The following is a 15659-nucleotide window of genomic DNA, read 5'->3' on the forward strand; positions in this document are numbered from 1 at the left end:
CTTTACCGTTTGACTTCTCTTTCGCAGTGTTGATCAGAAAAGGGCATTTGGTGCATGCCATGGCTGGACGGAATCCTGAACCCTTTAAAAATCCCGCCAAGGACTCCTGTTGCCATGCAGTCATTATGCACAGTAGCAGGTGGGATGACATCTCTGGAATATGACCCTTTCTCTAGCAGCTGTGTGTGTGACTTAGAACGGCTGTGTATGACCACTGGCTTGTTTACTCGCTGGTTGTCTCTGTTGCCCAAGGAAGTGGCTTCCAGCAGGGCCCAAAGGTGAAGCCGGACCCTTCCGCACTAGTAGGAGAGTCGTGGAGCCGCCAGTGCTCGGTGTGACCTCTGCGGTCGTCTGGAATCTTGATGCTGACCGTGATGCCTTGAGAGAACTGGGTTTACAAAGTGGGATATTACACTGCTATTTGCTGTCTAGCATCTTGTCCTAAGAAAGGGCAGAAAGGATCTAAGGAGCGTAGCTGCCAGCACAAAGAATTATAATAGGAACTTAGAATTCCTAAGCATGTAACCCAGAAGAAAATGTTTTCAGAAATAAAAATGAAATTGGGGCCAGTTAGAGCACCAAGCACCCTAAGAGTCAGTAGGTGCGGATGGAGATGGAAGTGAGGAAGAGCCTCACCCCTAGGGAGGGAACCAGGCAGACAGACCCACGGCTACACGACCTCTCTCCGAGCTTGAGTCCTTTTACCCAGAATCCTTAGCTAATCTGAGGGTAGGTAGAGCTGATGTATGCAAGGTAGGATGGCGAGAATACATCCACTGCTAAATCATTTGTACATCAGTTCAAAAATCTGTATTAAATGTGCCGGGCACTGCTGGGTAAAAGCAAAACCCGAAAGCATCCCTGTCCTCCCTGAGGCTTACAGTCTCCTAGGGAGATGGGCATTAATCCCATCCTGGATGGCTGTGGAGGGACAGTGGTGTCAGGTGCTGTGGTCGCTGGGAGGGCTTAGAACAAGGAGCTAAAGTGAAGTCCGTACATAGATGCTAACAAGGCAGAGTGAAATGCCTTTTCCTATATCCCGCTTCCATTAGCGGTCACTTTACCCAGCCCCCTCTGGGACAAACAGCAGGCCTGCATCCCCGGAAGTGAAGCTGACTGAGGACTGCATCTCAGAGATTAGAGTGGGCGGGGCTGACCGGTGTGTGTGTGTGTGTGTGTTTGTCATCCAAGACAGCCAAGGTGTTTATCCTGTGACGACCTCCCAGAGGACAGAGGCAGTAATTTGTGGCCCTTTTGCCTTACCTGTAACATGGGAGATAAAACTTACATCATAATGCTGCACCTTGTTGATGCTTCAGTGCTCACGACTCCAGGGTGATTTCTGAAGCATTTTGCGACACTGGGGACAAGTCCTAAACCCTCAGATCTCTTTTTTTTCCTCTCACCTTGGGAGTCTGGGGCTCTGCAGATCACTCTTAACTTTGCAGGGCCTGTCAGCTGGCAGGACAGTCGCACTGAATGTAGACTCCGTCGTATGGCAGGCCAATGAACAGCCTACCCCTCCTCCCACACCAACTATCTCAATGTCTATAACGGCATGGCTACTGTGAGTACTGCTTCAAGGCTAGGACATGCGCCAGAACCTGGATGTCTGACGGAACTTCTCTGTTGCAGTCGAGCTTCATCTACAGTAGAGTTCTGCAATTACCAAAACCCTTTTCCAACTGAAATAAATGAAAAGCTTCTAATCCTCAGTTCTGAAGTCTGATTCGTTAAAAGACACACGGGGATAAATGATGTAATACAATAAACTTCTTCACGGCAAAGCAATTCCCTGGATGTCTGAGGTAATTGGAAAATTCAAGGCTGGTCCCTAAAGTGCGTACAATTTATCCAGCAGGTTTGACAGAAGGCTGAGATTTTTTTTTTTTTTCCCAAGTGGTATTTGGTTAAATGACAACTATTGGCGTTTGGGGGAAGGAAAGTCTGGCTTATAGAAACATACCAAGGAGATCCAAACTAAAACTTGTACCAGATTATATCTTTTTTTTATTCAACAAAACACTGATTAAGCCTCTACTATGTTCCAGGAACATGGGGACAATGTGGTCAATAAATGTCAAGTCCCTGCCTTCATGGGGCTGACAGTCTAATATGAGAGAACAAACATTAAACAAATAGAATATGTATGTGAGACAGTGATGAAGCTGAGTGAGAGTGATGCGGGGCCCTGGGGTGGGGAGGTGCTATTTTATACAGGGTAGTTAGGGACCTCTCCCGTAAGATGATGATTGACGTAGGAGCCGAAACCTGAGGAGAAAGAGAATCAGTCATTAAATATCTGTGAGAAGAACATTCCAGACGGCAGGGCAGTGATCATAAAGGCTGCTACACAGAGTATGTGCAGAGTTTGCAGAGCCCCAGGCAGGCAGGTTGGGCTGGAATGAGTGACTGGGGTGAGGGGGAGGAAATGAGAGAACGGGGAGCCGGGATACAGGCTCTTACATGCTGACGTAAACGCTGGCTTTGTTCTGAGTAAGATGGGAAGATGTTGGGTGTTGAGCGGCAGAGTGACATGATCTGAGGTATTTCAGAAGGACCTCTCTGACTCCGGAGGGGAGAACAGGCCACAGGAGGGGAAGGGTGGGAGCGGGGAGACCATCTAGGAGGCAGGGGAGAAATCTTGGTGTCTTACACCAGGATAGTGGCCATGGAGGTGGAAAGCCGTGCTCGGCAGATGTATTTTGAAGGGAAAGCCGAACGGACTCACCCATGGATTGGATGTGGTGCGTGAGAGGGGAGTCGAGCACGTTTACCAGGCCGCTGACTCTACCACCTGTAAGAATGGATTTGGACTTTCCTCTTAAAGAGGTGGAGCAGACTGCAGGAGAAGCAGTTTGCTAGTATAGGCAGGTGGGAAGCGAGAATGGGAAACTGAGAGTTCTGTTGTGGACATCTGAAATTTGAGGCGCCTGGAATGCCTCCAAGTGGAGGTGTTAAGCTGTTGGAATTTGGAACGGGAGGTAAATGTAGGAGTTTTCAGTGTCTAAATGGTATTTAGAGTCAAGAGAGGAGGAGATCATCTAGGGAGGGGGGGCGACAAAGAAATGCAAGAACGGATCCTTAGGGCTGTCCAACATGTAGGACTGGGGGAGATGAGAAGGAACTAGCAAAGAGGAAGAGTCAGAAGAAGTCAGTGAGACAGAATGGAGAGTGATGCCATGCGAACCAAGCAAAGGGAATGTTTCAAGGAGGGGAAAGTGATCAGCTGTGTTAAATGCGGTTGATGGAAACATCAGGAACTGATCATGAGGTTCAATAATGTGGACATTCCTGGGGACCTTGATGAGCAGTGGAGTGGTGTGGAAGAAAGGCTGATTGGGTTCGATCTAAGAGGACGCAAGGAGAAGTAGAGATAGCAAACAATTATTTTTGAAGTTTTTTAAAGGGAAGCAGAAAATGGAGTGGTTGTCAGAGCGGTGAAACATGTTATGGACTGAATTTTGTTACCCCCCAATTCATAGACTGAAGCCCAATCCTCAGTGTGACAGTATTTGGAGACTGGGCTTTTAAGGAGATAACTGAGGTCAACTGAGGTCAGAAGTGTGGGCCCTAACTCAGTAGGACCGGTGTCCTTGTAAGAAGAGAAAGAGACACCAGGGATGTGTCTGCACGGAGGCAAGACCACGTGAGGACACAGGAGGGAGCAGCCACCTGGAAGCCAAGAGAGGGGCCTTAAGAGAAACCTTCACCTTGGACTTCCAGCCTCCAGAACTGAGAGAAATAAATTTCTGTTGTTGGAGCCCCATAGTGTGTGGTATTTGGTCATGGCAGCACGAGCAGACTAGTACAAAAATCAAAGGAAATCTGTTTTTTTAAAGGGGGGGGAATATTGTACATGTTCCTGAGGGAATTCCTGGAGCTATGTTCCTGAGTTGTGGAGATGCAATGCGGTCTAGCATACAAGGATAGAGGTTTGTTTTTTGTTTTGTTTTGTTTTTAGATTTTATTTACTTGACACAGTGAGTGAGAGAGTGAGAGAGAGAACACAAGCAGAGGGAGAAGCAGACTCCCTGCTGAGCAGGGAGCCCAGTGTGGGGCTCAGTCTCAGGACCCCGGGATCATGACCTGAGCGGAAGGCAGACACTTAACCCACTGAGCCACCCAGGCGGCCCCAGAGGTTTGCTTTTGATAAGGCTATAGGCAGATTTGTAGATGTGGTGAGAAGGTAGGAGAATTCTCTTCTGAATCCTTTTATTTTCTTGGTGAAATAAAAAGCAAGGTCCTAAGTGGGGAGGGGAAGCTGGGTGGAAAGTGGAGTTTGAGAAGAAAGTATGAAATAATTGTCTGGCAGAGCAGGGGAACCAACTGACGAGAGAGATGTTGTCAAACAACTAAGCGATGCTAAGAGCCCACTGACATTAGTGGTCGTAGATTTAAAGTGAGGCTAAGTCCTCGTGCTCTTGTGTTTTTCTCCAGGATCATCCAGTCGGGTTAGAGGGAGAGATGGATCCAACTGGGGGTTTTTTCAAGAATGGCAGGGAGACCACATGCAAGAGAGTGATTATAATGATGGTCTGTAGAATCTAAGCTGAGAGAGAATGAAGGAAACCACATGCGGGCATGAGGGGGAACCACGAGAAGGTGGGGGAATCACTGCATTGTGGGTTCCAGGAAGAGAGTCGGGTTATTATCATGGGTAAGCTGGAGAGATGGGAGCTTGTGGTCATGGGATGCTTGAAATGGAAAGGATGCAGAGGGTACAACTGGAATCTAGCCAGCTCTAGGGGATGACTGACTGTAGGCTAAGGTAGGGGAAAAGGAGCAGAGAATTGGTCACGGAATTAAGAAGCCTATGTGGATACTGAATTACTCTGAGACCAAGAGGCATGGTTCTGCCGTGGCAGCAAGCTCAGGCTAAAATCCTCAAGGAATGCGGGGGAATGATGCGGAGCTGTGTGGATGGCTGAACCACGGGGGGGCGGGGGGGGGGGCAGCAAGTTGTAGAGAGGCATGAGCCTCAAGGCTGGCCATTTTCTGAAAAAAGAGAGAGAATGGTCCGGAACAGGGTTTCTCAACAGTGGCACGGTGAGTATTTTGGGCTGGGTAATTCCCTGTTGCAGAAGGCTGTCCTGAGCTGGGCAGCATTCCAGACTTCTACACAACAGATGTAGCACCAGCCTCCAGCTGTACAAGGAAAAATGTCTCTAAGACTTGACTAAATGTCCCTGGTGGGGAAAGACCGCTCCTGGCTGAGAAATGCTGATCCTAAAGCAGCAGTGATGAGCTCACAGGACACCTACCTTACTTGGGGCCCAGCGGTTATAAGGAGTGAGGAACAGCAAGTAGCTAACTAACACTTTGCGAGGCTCGCAGGGCCATCACTGTCTTCTGGGAAGATCAGATTTGGGTTAGCACCGAAGGGAATCTTCCCAGAAAAGGGTGGGAATACAGTGAGTATCTTAGGATTTACGGCAATGATGTAGCTCACATCTATCAGCCCTAAGGAGGAAAGAAATGTATCCCATGATGACCCGACAGTCCATGTTGCGTCTGCTTATTTCACTTCCTTTGCCTGACCCAATTCACTGCTCAAATGAGTCACCTGCTTCTTAATGGCTCTTGCAATGCAGATTTCAGTAGTGATAGCTAATACACACTGAAATCAGGAGTCCCAGAAGAACACACCAACTATATACAGGGAAGCCCTCGGCAGGGATGCAGCACCAGCGCTGCATGCTGCCTCTTCCCAGAGTTCCTTTCAGGCTCTGACAGCTAAGCAGGCACACGAGGACTCAGAGCTTCTACTGAACTTTCTAGCTCTACAGACAGAAGGGAAGACTGCTCTCTAAATAACAGAGGGTTGGGAGATGTAAGGAGGATGAAAGTATCCAGAGTGCCTGGCAAGAGTAGACCTGTAACAAATTTCTGAGGTGGTATTTCAACACTGTTCCCCTTTATTTACTTACTACTTGTATGCCCTTGACCAAACAGTAATCTAGGCTGGCGAGTAGGAGATGAACGTGGCCTAGGGGTGAAGCCGGGGACCTCCACCAAAACAGCAAGATCCCATTATAATCCATTTAAAGTGTGCTAGCAAAAAGTAGATATGATGAAAAGCAGTTTTTAATTCTTTGAGGGAAACAGCAAACATGTGGCTTAGGGAGAAATAAACGAATTACATATCCAGAAGTCAGGAACTGAACTCTCCCCGTGATCGCTAAGTTCCAACAGCGTAGATTGCTCCGTTCCTGCACAAGAAAAGGGAGCCTCAGTGTAGAATGAACCCTGCCAACCATCATGAAGAGAAACGTGGTCTCTGGTGCTCAATCGTCTGTACATACCATCAGTGAGTGACTCACAAGAAAGGACTGGAAATTGAGAGTATAAGATAAGGCACTCTGTTTTTAATTCTATCCATTTCTTCAGAATTAATCAAGGTCTGGGGTCCTCTAGTAATTGGAAGTTGAACTGGCTGCAGCTAACGGGCTGGCCACGTACCCAGGAAGGCATCAGAGTGCCACGGTCCTGAGGAGACTCCTTGGTGCGTTCTGCCCACCTGTCCATGTGCATTCCGACTTCTCGGCAAACTTCCCACAGCATGACCAGTGCGGGCGACCCGGGTGGCCTTTGTGTCCGTGGCCGCAGCCTAGGTACCCACCTGTGTGGTACCAGGAGGAGACAGAAGACAACCATTAAGAGTGAAGTCCAGCAGTTTACCATGGAAACTAAGGTTTCTGGCAACATTTAGACTCATGGATGTAAAAACATGTAATAAAAACCCAGCGAGAGAAACAAGATATCTGGTGCCTCTGTAGGAGGAGGACTCCCAAGGACTGAAGACAGCAAATCAATTAAGATTCGCTGAAGTTCTAAGAAGAGTGCTGTTTTAACATTCTGCTAACTCAAGGAGATGAACTGTTTTGAGTTTTAACTGAAAAATAATTGAAATAGAAGGGTAGAGTGGCTGAAATAAAGAAGGTAGTTCCTAAAGTGTTTATGCAAAAGGGTGCACGAGCCTTTTTTTTTTTTAAAGATTTTATTTATTTGACAGAGAGAGACACAGAGACAGCAGGAACACAAGCAGGGAGAGTGGGAGAGGGAGAAGCAGGCTCCCCACGGAGCAGGGAGCCCGATGCGGGAATCGATCCCAGGACCCTGGGACCATGACCTGAGCCAAAGGCAGACGCTTAACGAATGAGCCACCCAGGCGCCCCATGCACGAGCCTCTTAAGGCTCACCATCAGAGTAGGAACACAATAGAATACTTTTTAAAAAATAATTAGAGGAGCGCCTGGGTGGCTCAGTTGGTTAAGCGTCCGACTCTTGATCTCAGCTCAGGTCTTGATCTCAGGGTTGTGAGTTCAAGCCCCACATTGGGCTCTATGCTTGGAGTGGAGCCTACTTAAAAAAAGAAAAAATTAGATCTCCTGCCTGAGTCGACCCTCCTTCCCCCAAAAAGAGCCAGACCTGGTCAACTGATTTAATCATCCACTTCCCCATCCCTGACTTGCTTGGAATTTCTTTAAGGTTTTAAAAGGAACAGAGTGGGTTTGGATTTTTTTTTTACACTGCCAGGCTGGTGGAAAGGGTACAGATGGACATCGAGCATCCCGGGGAGAAGCACAGGGCTCATAAGATTGGTGAACTGGATCAGAACTGAAAGAACTCAGAACTTTTAAGCTTACTATCTCACTTTTCAGAACAAAAAAGCTTTAAAGTGAAACTTTTAGAACTGTGGTGTACTGATACGCATGGATTATATTCCCAGAAAGAAAGCCTAAGTCTGAATCTCCTAAACCTAGTGGCTGTGCGGTAGTTGAGCCCCATTGCTGGGAGACTTTCGAGTGTCCCCTCACCTGGCATGGTACCTCCACAAGCACAGCGAGCAGTCTTCTGGCCTCCGCTGGAGCAGAACGTGCAGCAGTGAAACACGCCCGCGTGTGGCCGATGCCTTTTCCTCACGGTCACGGTGAACGGTGAGCCCTTCAGTGTTCAGACCAAGAGCAAAGAACAGCACCTTATGAGTCAACAGGGATGTGCTAAGCATCCCATGTGCTTAAACGCAGTCACAGGGCCTGGCCCCGGAGAGACGAGGACAGCAGAGGGAAACGGACGAGGGGACAGTGACAGCTGGGTGCTCAGCTGTGTGGCGCCAGATACAAATGCGTGAGAGTCAAGGAATCTGTGCAGCCCCTCTAGCACAGAGCCCGCCTGATACACGAATAAACCCAAGCTGTGTTTCGTGTCACTGGTGTCTCCATCTCCATTCTGGAAGAGTCTCAGGGCTCGTTAGTAGAGCGCCGCAACCACAAGGCTGTCCCGTGATCCCTTCTCCAATGTCTCAGTCACGCACCTCCTTCCCTCACATGCTGAGTCTCGCTCCCCTCCTCCCACCCCTCCATCCTGGATGTTTCTGTTTCCCCATCCACTTAGTCTCGGCCCGTGAGGATACAGGCAGAAAGGTGAAGAGCGCGTGGTTGATAATCCTCAAATTCGAAACTCTCCCACCTGCCCCTCTCCTTCCAGGACAACTTCCGTTCTCCACTTCCTGTCCTATGTTAGGTAGTCAGCATCTAATAAGTGTAGCTTATGGGCCTGTCCCTGACTGAGAAGCACACAGTCTGCAGGAGCACAAAACAGAGAGTCCGGCACCTTAAAAGCCTTTCACGTGTTCGATCTCTCCTCCTTTCAAGAGTTTATGGTCCATTTTAAAAACAACTTGGAGTTCAAAGAAATGGGTTCAAGTTCTGGTTTTGCTCTACAGGGACTGTGTACCTCAGCATGTTTGTTTCTCAGTCCAATTGCGCGATGATCCCTAGGCCCGAATGGCCTGGAAGAAAGGCCTAAGAATGTATGCAGAGGGACGCAGCCCACTCCGGCCAATGTAATTAGGCAGTAAGTGGAGTTGAACAGGAGTCTTCCTTCCTGCACACATCACAAGCCTGACACATCATGACACTATGGTACTTTATCATCCCTGTCAGTGTTGCTTTCTGGTTGGGGAAAATCTGTGACTACTCGAGATTCCGTCCGACCTGCTGAGTATTGCCCGATTTTAAAAAAATACGCAATCTCTAGACCAGTTTTGTGGGGGGGGGGGGGGTGCAGTAACCCCGGTAAGAGCTAAGCACATATGGAAACAGGCGAAAGAGTTACGAGGACAGATGGGTCAGGTAGATAGATGACTGGTCAGTTGAGGGGAAGAGGGCATAACTCTCCCAAATTGTGTTCCAGTAAGTTCCAGTCTGTCTGGTCACAGTCTGAACAATCCCGAGCTAGAGGATATTGCTTGAATGTGTATGCTTGTCCCCTGGCGGAATGCCCCCTGGGATGAAGGTATCTTTCCCAAATTAAGAATTCCCCGAAGGGGAGAATGATAAAATACAAGCCAACAGCCAGGAGGAGGAATAGGCACAGAGTTATGGTCACCAGCAAAATCTGGCTCATTTCTCAAGTGAGGAGAAGGAAGAAAGAGGATCCTATTCAATCCCTCCATACAGCTGATCCCACGAGACGTGTCTCCGCATCCTGAGATGGTAGAAGCCAGAGGAAGCAGGGAGAGAGAAGGCCAGGGAGGACAGGCATAGGTCCTACTCACCCGCACATGCTGCTCTTTGACGCAGACCAACACGGTATAGACACCAGGCTCCTTGGGGGTGTAGGAGACGTAGTACGTCCCATCCTTGTTATCTTGCACCAGCGCTCTGACTGGACTGAATGCAGATGGGGTTCAGAAAACCACTCACAGGCCTGCTGGGGCCGCCCACCACTTGAGGTGTGAACCCTACACCATTCCACCCAACATTCACTTGAAATTGTCCCCCAAGCAGGACGCTCCTTCCATTGGTCTCGGAAATTAATTTTACAACAGAAGGGAAGAAACGTAAATGCCAATTTAATCTGGTGTACAGAGGAATTCCTTGAAAGAGTTACTGTGTCCTCTTTGATGGGCTTGCTGTACCCTCTTGCTCTCCTTCCTCCTCTGATTTCAGAGGCACATGCATATATTCCCAGCCCAGTGGAGTAGCAAAGTGGGGCTGAATTTTGAGAAGGGGCCCATGCGGTCTAACATAGAGTATTTTTCAGACAAGCTGAGGGGCGGAGCAGACCTTTGGGAGAGAATGGAGTATTGGCATAAAACCCGCGCAAGAAAACACATCTGCTCCAGCTGGTCGTATCACATTTTTTAATAGCAGCTGGGGGGCGGGGGGTAGGATGTAACTACTCCAGGTACACCTCCCCAACTGCAAAGGGGCCTCAAGTGTCCAGTTTTGTCACTGCTTATTACCCTTGACACCTGGCTGTGTAATACACACCTGTCTTTCTTATCTTTAGGGATGACCGCGACTCGCACGCTGTCTCCTCCCCGGCCCATGCTCTCTCCTGCCGCATCCTTACACAGCAGGGTGAAAGAGGCTGTCTGTTTCTCCCGGGCTCGGTGGAGATCTGCGGAAGATAAACATTCAGTCCTCACCTCAAAGGCCAGCCAGGGTGACTGCATCCCCAGATCAGACACCATCTTGCTGCTTCTCTTTAGAGCAAAAGGTCATGCTTCCCGTTTACCGTAATTGCCCTGCTCCCTTTCTCTTCTCTTCCTGCTCTGGCCCCCAGAGCATACCTCCTGGGAGTCCCTCCTGGCGAGCCTGGCTGTCTCTCAGCCAGTTGCTGCCTTGGATCACACAGGATCATGAACCTTAACTGCAGCCCTAAAGGGAGCTCTGAAAATACTCAGGATAGACCTACATATTCAGAGCGGAAAACCTCTAGACCCTGTGAGGGAAGCTCATAAGCCCCAAACTACCCTCTCTGAGATGCAGATCATGCTGGAATGGGCAGGGGGTACAGCTGATCAGACCAGACCCTTCAGCACTTGAGCCAAGCTGCTAGGGAAATATTCAGTAGGTGCAGCCTCTGGGCCAGCAGATGCAACGGGGCTTCTTAACTTGGGGCTCATGAACTACCATGTGGTCTCTGGAGAGGCTTATGAGGGGTCCAAGAATCTCCAGAAGTGCGGTGCCCAAATTAGTGGATGTTCTTGGGGAGGGATCATTCTCAAAGGGATCTCTGACCTCCAAAAGGCTGAGAATGCCCATGCCGGAGTCAGGTTGCATCTACAGTACAGTCTGCCCATCAGGACTGATCTCGGACGTATCTCTGTTCCAATAACTGCCTCCTTTAGGAATAGAAGGGCCAAAGGAAGTTGTTTCTCCCCCGACCGAATGAAATGCCTACCATCATCTTTTAAATGTCAAGATGTGGCTTACATAAACCAAGAGGGGCACAGAAGAAAGGACGCTCTAACCTTGTCTTCCTCACTCCTCTGAAACTCTCTTCGGAATGATCCGAGCCCTCTGGGGCCCTGCCACACTCCTCTACGGGCAGGCAGGATTTCACCGCGGCCCATCCTGGGATCGTCTTCGGGCACTGTCTCTGTTCTATCATCTGATAGAAACAGTATGCTCCTTTGAGGTCCTTGCTAGTTACTACTTTGCTCAACTGGAAAAGGGTCAAGCCTCACCCGTGTATGAGTACTAACCGTACCCTGGCCAGAATGAAACAGAAAGAAAGGGCGAGGGAGGGGTCACCGTCCTTCAGATCAGTATGGCTCTCTCCCTTGGTAAACTGGTCGGGAGGAAACTCTTCCTAGCTGGATGAAGGCCCCAGCTAAAAAAGCCACACCTCTTTAAACACCATGTCCCCGTCCACTGCCCTCTCAAGGCCAGCAGGAAATGCCTCCTACCTTCTCCTTGAAGGACACATTTGGCTGGATCGACCTCTTTGGTATGGATGGCCCCATAAACTTCATAGCCACGGCACCGGCCTGCTTTCTGCTGAGGAGAGAAGCATATCTTATCGTTTACTCCAGGATGGACACTATATTCGACTTTGTTCAGCTTTGTGAGCCGTTCTACTACCACCCCCTTGGTGATGAGGATCTCCAGGTCTGAACCACTGGTCAGCAGGTGCTCTGTGAACTCTACACCAGTCCGCAGGTCAGCTAGCAGCTGCTCCAGCTGGGCCTTCTGCAGCTGCAGGGAGTTTTCCTTCCGGACCCGTATGTCTTCCAGCTGCTTCAGCAGCTTGTCCCGGTGCTCCTCAATGGCCTTGATGTAGCCCTCAGAGAATGTTCGAACGTCAGCGGCCACAGCCCCCACCTGCTCCTGGAGGGCACTGTTCATCCCTTTGATCTGTGCAAGGGCTTCCTCCAACACCTCCACGTGGGGCTGGGTGCCTTTGAGGAGCTCCCGCACCGCATCCCCATGCTTGTGGATAACATTGCTCGTGAAGTCACAGGGGTGCTCTCGGTGCTCCCCCACCACGCAGTCCCGACACACGGGCCGGTCGCAGAGCTCACAGAACAGCCTCAGGTCCTCTGCAGGGTGCGCAGGACACAGAATGGGCTTCCCGATCCTGCTGCAGCCTTTTAAGTCTTTTAGGTCCACCATCGTATGGTAAGTTGTCTTCTTCTGCCGCCTGGGGACAGTCAGGGACAGGAAATTAGGGGACGATTCGGTTGGGAAATGATCTGGCAGTTTTCACAGCATGGCTCGGGAAGTCAAAGAGATCTGAGTTCAGCCCCTTGCTCTGACCTCTTAACTATGCGATCCTCTCGGATTCCAGTTCCTCCTCATCTGTATGGGGAGTGAATAACACCTACTCGAAAAGGCTACTACCTTGAATAAAAGCTCTCTGGCCTGGGACGGGACTTTGCCAAAGGTTGCAACACTAAGGCTATGGCCTGGAACTTTCTCTGAAGCATTAGTTTGGCAAGTTGAGACAAGAGCCACGGCCTACTCCTTCAGCAAGCTAGAGGTGAGAGCATGGTGGGAATCCAGCACCAAGAGACAGAAACTGTGCCACGTGGCACAGCGATAAACCCCCGGCAATGAAAAAGTGTCCAGCTGGCCCCGACAGAGAGTCTCCATCCACTTTCACTTGAGATTTTGGTAAAGCATTTCCTTTGACCAGAGATTGCATCACCCAAAGCAGCAAGCTAGAATTTTCCCCAAGAGTCATTGGCATTATTAGAAAGACTGAAATCAATGGTCAGTAGGATCACAACTCTCTGTTAATTCCCCTTTTCTGTAGCCCTCTAGAGATTCAGGGGACTCCCCAGGAAACCCAGTGACTGTTGAGAGATCCCCTGATAGCAGGAGACCACCTCGGAGCTGGCATGCCTATTCCAGCACCAGAAGAGTGGCTGTAGAGAAAACAGGGTCAGCTGATTAGCTGGCAGCAAGGTAGTCATAACTACAAGTTAAAAATAGGAAGACTGAAGACTAACTTGTTCTGTTGGTGAGACCAGAAACCAAATGGAGGACAGAATTTAAAAACTATTTTAAGCTAAATCCAAAATCTTGGCTATTTTAAATTCAGATGTCCTGGAATGGGGGAGGGGGCAGAGAAGGGACAAAGAGTGATTCATGTGACCGGCTATTCACCAAATGCCATAAAAGACATAAATCTGCACCCCAACAAGCACCTATCGGCCCACCTCACCAAGCTCCAGAGTCACTCTAGCGTACAAGGCTAAGGCTGCAGTGGGGCCCAGCCAAATAGCACCTTATACTGGGAAGGCAGCATGGATTACTAGAAAGAGCACAGAATGCAGTCAGAAGACCTGGATTTAAAACTGGGTTCTGGGGGCGCCTGGGTGGCTCAGTCATTAAGCGTCTGCCTTCAGCTCAGGTCATGATCCCAGCGTCCTGGGATGGAGCCCTGCATTGGGCTCCCTGCTCAGGGGGAAGCCTGCTTCTCCCTCTTCCTCTCCCCCTGCTTGTATTCCCTCTCTCGCTGTGTCTCTGTCAAGTAAATAAATAAAAACAAAACCAAACCTGGGTTCTGTTATACACTACATACCAGCTGTGGAACCTTGGCAAATCACATTTTGCTGAGCTTCAGTTTCCTCAAATAATAAACGGGAGTGAAAACAGTGCTTACTTTTCTATAAGAGCTGCAAGGCATCAAATGCGATCAAGGCCAGGGGCTATGCTATTATATTCATTCTTCTCTGTTTATCCAGCACCCACTACAATTATTCACCATACAAAGGACTGATGATCCAAGGAAACAGTGAGTGTGCTTTGCAAACTGAAAAGGGCTACGCAAACCTTTGCTTCTATTATTACTACGGGTATTATGTAAGGCTGCAGGAGTTAACTACCACTCTGGAGTATTTATCACAGCGTATACTGCTCTTTGGCCTTACAGGGCATCTGAGAGAGCTTTCCTTCCCATCTGCTCACCCAGGGATTTCTGGCTTGACACCTCTTTGTATTCTGCTCTTAAGCTGCAAGGAGGGGGGTGGGGGGGAGGGAGCCCGACTTTACCTATGCGCCTGGCAGCAGAAGTGACAGAGATTGGCTTTGCAGGTCTGACATCTCTTCTCCACTTCTCTGTCGCTGCACAGGTCACACACCAGGCCCTGGCCTTCCCCTTGAAGACTCTCCAGCATCACGTCATTCATGGCCAGGTGGTCTATGGTTAAAGCCTTCACTCCACCCATGGGCAGGTCCACCTGAGCATCACATACTGGACAGAGGATGCCGATCTGCGGCTGCAGACTGGGAGGCTTGAGTTCCTGGAATATTGACCCCTCAGAGCTTGTGTCAGAGTCTCCCCCTCTGATGTCCACTACTGAGAAGGGTTCCAGCTGCTCCAGACACGTGGTGCAAACTGTGTGCAAACAAGGCAAGAGCCTGGGGGCTTTGAAAAGCCCCATGCACAAAGGGCAGTGAGTCTTGCCTGAGTTCCCAAGCGCAGTCCCACTGGGGAGTTTGCCCACGAAGCCCAGCAGTGGCTTCCTCTTTTCTGACATATTCCCCACGTTTGTGCCCAGTATCACAAAAGGCGGTGGGCAGCTCTATAATGAAGTAGTAGGTGATTAAGCCCACCCAAAGAGAAAGTTTGCAGAATCTGAGCAGAGACCATGGGGACGCTCTCTTCGGCAATTCAAAGGACAAAATGGTAGAAGAGGAGTCGTCAAAGGAACCATCCACAGATCTACTTAGGAGGGCCCCCTCCTTTCCATGGCATCCCATACCAGACGCGCCCACGCCCTCCTGTGCCCCCCAAGTCCTCCTCCCCGAAAGCGCTGCCAGGTCTAAGTCTTGAGCTGGTCCTGCCGCCGCCAACTCCCAGACCCCTGCACCTCTCACTCCTTCCACTACCAACCCCCTCCCGCCGCCCGCCCCACTGGCGCCGGCCCGACACGCGACAAGCGCCACCCCCGCCCCCGCGTGATGAGGTCGGGGGGTGCCTCTTGCTCCTTCCCCCGACCCGGCCGTGCGCGAACCGCACACGGCCGGCAAAGGAGCTGTGCTTCCCGCCGGCTCCTGGGTTGCCACCGCCTCCCCAACACCGCGGCCCACGGTGCCCGAAGGCTCTGGCCCCTCCTCGCACCAATCCCAGTCCGAGTCTACTCAGGGGAGTCCAATCACCGTCCGAGAAGGGCGGCCCTCGCCGCTGGGGGCCCCGCCTCCCACCAGAGTGACACCACCAGTATCCAATAAGGTTTGGAAATTCCACATCTTCGCCAGTCCACTCCGACGGGGGGGGGGGGGGAACCCAGGCTGGCGGGGGGGGGGTGGGGGGGGTAGTCAGGCGGCCGGAGGGCTCGGGCCGAGGGGAGGAAAAGAGCGAGGCTGGGAGTGAGCGGCATAGTATAGACAGCGTCACCCTTTTACGGGGACTGT

At 50.4% G+C, this 15659-nt stretch overlaps 1 protein-coding gene across 2 annotated transcripts; it reads right to left on the reverse strand.

Annotated features, from left to right (window-relative positions):
- Positions 1-6176: 6176 nt before the first annotated feature.
- TRIM45 (tripartite motif containing 45) lies at positions 6177-14967 on the reverse strand. Of its 2 annotated transcripts, none has more exons than XM_044914111.1 (6): positions 14295-14967; positions 11760-12438; positions 10281-10411; positions 9563-9677; positions 7821-7947; positions 6177-6622 (listed from the first exon to the last, which is right to left on the reverse strand). In XM_044914111.1, exons 1-6 carry the CDS (start codon positions 14780-14782, stop codon positions 6474-6476), a joined length of 1689 nt encoding a protein of 562 aa, XP_044770046.1. In that variant the 5' UTR covers positions 14783-14967; the 3' UTR covers positions 6177-6473. The 2 variants fall into 2 exon arrangements, with proteins under 2 accessions (XP_044770046.1, XP_021545859.1); XM_021690184.2 differs by having other exon boundaries at positions 10281-10410; positions 11705-12438.
- Between the last annotated feature and the right edge of the window lie 692 nt (positions 14968-15659).

Source organism: Neomonachus schauinslandi, chromosome 4 (genome assembly GCF_002201575.2).
Source record: "Neomonachus schauinslandi chromosome 4, ASM220157v2, whole genome shotgun sequence".
NCBI lineage: Eukaryota > Metazoa > Chordata > Mammalia > Carnivora > Phocidae > Neomonachus > Neomonachus schauinslandi.

Excerpts from the sequence above, each read along its gene's own strand:
- TRIM45 (XM_021690184.2), bottom strand. The coding sequence starts at position 14,782 with ATGTCAGAAAAGAGGAAGCCACTGCTGGGCTTCGTGGGCAAACTCCCC. Across the intron at positions 10,411-11,704 it reads ATGTGTCCTTCAAGGAGAAG|ATCTCCACCGAGCCCGGGAG; the intron begins GTAGGAGGCATT and ends TATCTTCCGCAG. Across the intron at positions 6,623-7,820 it reads TTGTGGAGGTACCATGCCAG|GTGGGTACCTAGGCTGCGGC; the intron begins GTGAGGGGACAC and ends GGTACCACACAG.